The 2,027-nt window shown below is 42.7% G+C and overlaps 1 protein-coding gene across 1 annotated transcript; it reads left to right on the forward strand.

The window, feature by feature from the left end:
* Nucleotides 1-241: 241 nt before the first annotated feature.
* On the forward strand, nucleotides 242-1,363 carry LOC145269144 (uncharacterized). Its single transcript, XM_080124750.1, has one exon. It carries the CDS (start codon nucleotides 242-244, stop codon nucleotides 1,361-1,363), a length of 1,122 nt encoding a protein of 373 aa, XP_079980876.1.
* The last annotated feature ends 664 nt before the right edge of the window (nucleotides 1,364-2,027 follow it).

Here is a 2,027-nt window from a genome sequence, read left to right on the forward strand (position 1 = left end):
TTAAAGCAAGATTTGTTTCTGTGCTGACAGAAAAGAACTCTGTAACTTCTTTTAACTTCCGTTTCTACTCTCCGGAAGTGAGTTACTTCCCTTGAGTTTTTCCTTCTTTTCTCTTCCTTTCCTTGAAGTAACAGGTCTCGTTCCCCGTGTCTGTTCTTAGTAAAATAAAGCTTATTTAAAGTTCACTCCGTATCAAAGTTTTTTCATTACAATTTATTTTACTAAGAACAACTAAAACACAATGGAGAAGTTCCTGAAACATGAACAGCTGGATTTAGATCCCACAAAAATGGATGCTGCCGACACGTGGATACACTGGAAGTGGTCGTTCACAATATTCCTAGAAGCGGTTAACGGTTCACCCCTTACAGATGAGTCGAAATTAAACCTGTTAATCAACTTGGTGTCTCCGACAATATATAAATATATCTCGGACATCAACGACTATCGGACTGCCATGAACGCCCTCGAGGAGGTGTTTGTTCAACCCAAAAACATTATCTTCTGTAAGCAATTATTGGCTACTCGTCGACAACGAACAAATGAAAGTGTGGACCAGTATCTACAGTCATTGAAAGAACTTGCCAAGGACTGTGAATTCCAGGCAGTGACGGCGATACAGGTGAGGGACGAATACATAAAGGACGCGTTCATAAACGGGATTTCATCATCCCACATAAGACAAAGACTTTTGGAAAACAAGAGACTCGACTTACACACGGCATATGACCAAGCGCTCACGTTGGAGTCCGCTCAAAAACAGCTATCTATTTATGCCCAGTCATACTCTTTGACTGCGTCCATATCTGCTGTTAAAAACGAAGAGGACAAGAATAACCAGACTGAGCATGAGGAGCAACCCACAGCAGCGGCACTCCCGGGGCAGAAATGCTTCTTCTGTGGAAAACCAAAGCATAACAGGGCGAGTTGTGCCGCCAGAAACTCGATATGCAAAAACTGCAAGAAGAAGGGGCATTTTGCACGTGTCTGTAGGTCTCCAATGGCAGCTGCTATGAATTACGGTGAGTCTCTTCTTGCTTCTTCGGTTCCTTGTTTTAATTCTTCAAAAAGCCTATCTCGTTTGCCCTTGTGGGGAAAAATCAGAGGTGAACCTATGAGTATATTCGTCGACACCGGGAGCTCCGAAAATTTCATCCACCCTGATAAAGTTAAGAAGCTCGGGTTAGCAGTCTTCTCAAGTTCGGAGAGAATCTTAATGGCTAGTAGTTCTCATACATGTACTACTTTTGGACATTGTGTTCTATCTCTCAGTCTGAAAGGAAGGGTGTACAATAATATCAAACTGTCGATTATGGCAGACTTAGGCAGTGACATTATTCTTGGCCATAAATTTTTAAACTGACATTCGTCAGTAGAAATACCTTTCGGAGGACCCCTCCCCCCCTCTCTCTGTTTGTGAGCTAACCATCATTAAAAATGTTCCTTACCCCTCTCTCTTTACAAACTTAACCGCCGACTCTTGCCCCAATAGCCATTAAATCCCGGAGGCATACCCTACCTGATGCCGAATTTATTAAATCAGAGATAACTCATATGCTAAAGGAAGGTATTATAGAACCCTCTCAATCTCTGTTACGAGCTCAAACTCTTATAGTGTCTCCTGAGAATCATTTCACTCTCCTAGACGCTTATCCTGTTCCTCGAATGGAGGATATGGTAAATGAGATTGTTTAGCACTCTTGATTTAACCAGTGCCTATCATCAAGTTGCCATCAAACCGGAAGAACGAAAGTATACTGCTTTCGAAGCTTCTGGATCCCTCTACCAGTTTTGTCGGATTCTGTTCGGAGTAGCCAGCTTCCAACGAGTCATCGATGATATCATCAAATGAGAGGACCTCCGAGGGACCTTCACCTACATCGACAACGTTACAGTTTGTGGAGAAACTCAGGCTGAACATGATACCAATTTACAAAGCTTTATGAAGGCAGTGGCGAAGTATGGACTAACCCTGAATGAAAACAAGTGTCACTACTCCCTTGCTTCTGTAGACCTGCTTGGGTACA

This window comes from Euprymna scolopes, chromosome 45 (genome assembly GCF_053919585.1).
Source record: "Euprymna scolopes isolate OS-2025 chromosome 45, ASM5391958v1, whole genome shotgun sequence".
In the NCBI taxonomy this organism is placed as follows: Eukaryota; Metazoa; Mollusca; class Cephalopoda; order Sepiida; family Sepiolidae; genus Euprymna; species Euprymna scolopes.

Excerpts from the sequence above, each read along its gene's own strand:
- LOC145269144 (XM_080124750.1), top strand. The coding sequence starts at position 242 with ATGGAGAAGTTCCTGAAACATGAACAGCTGGATTTAGATCCCACAAAA.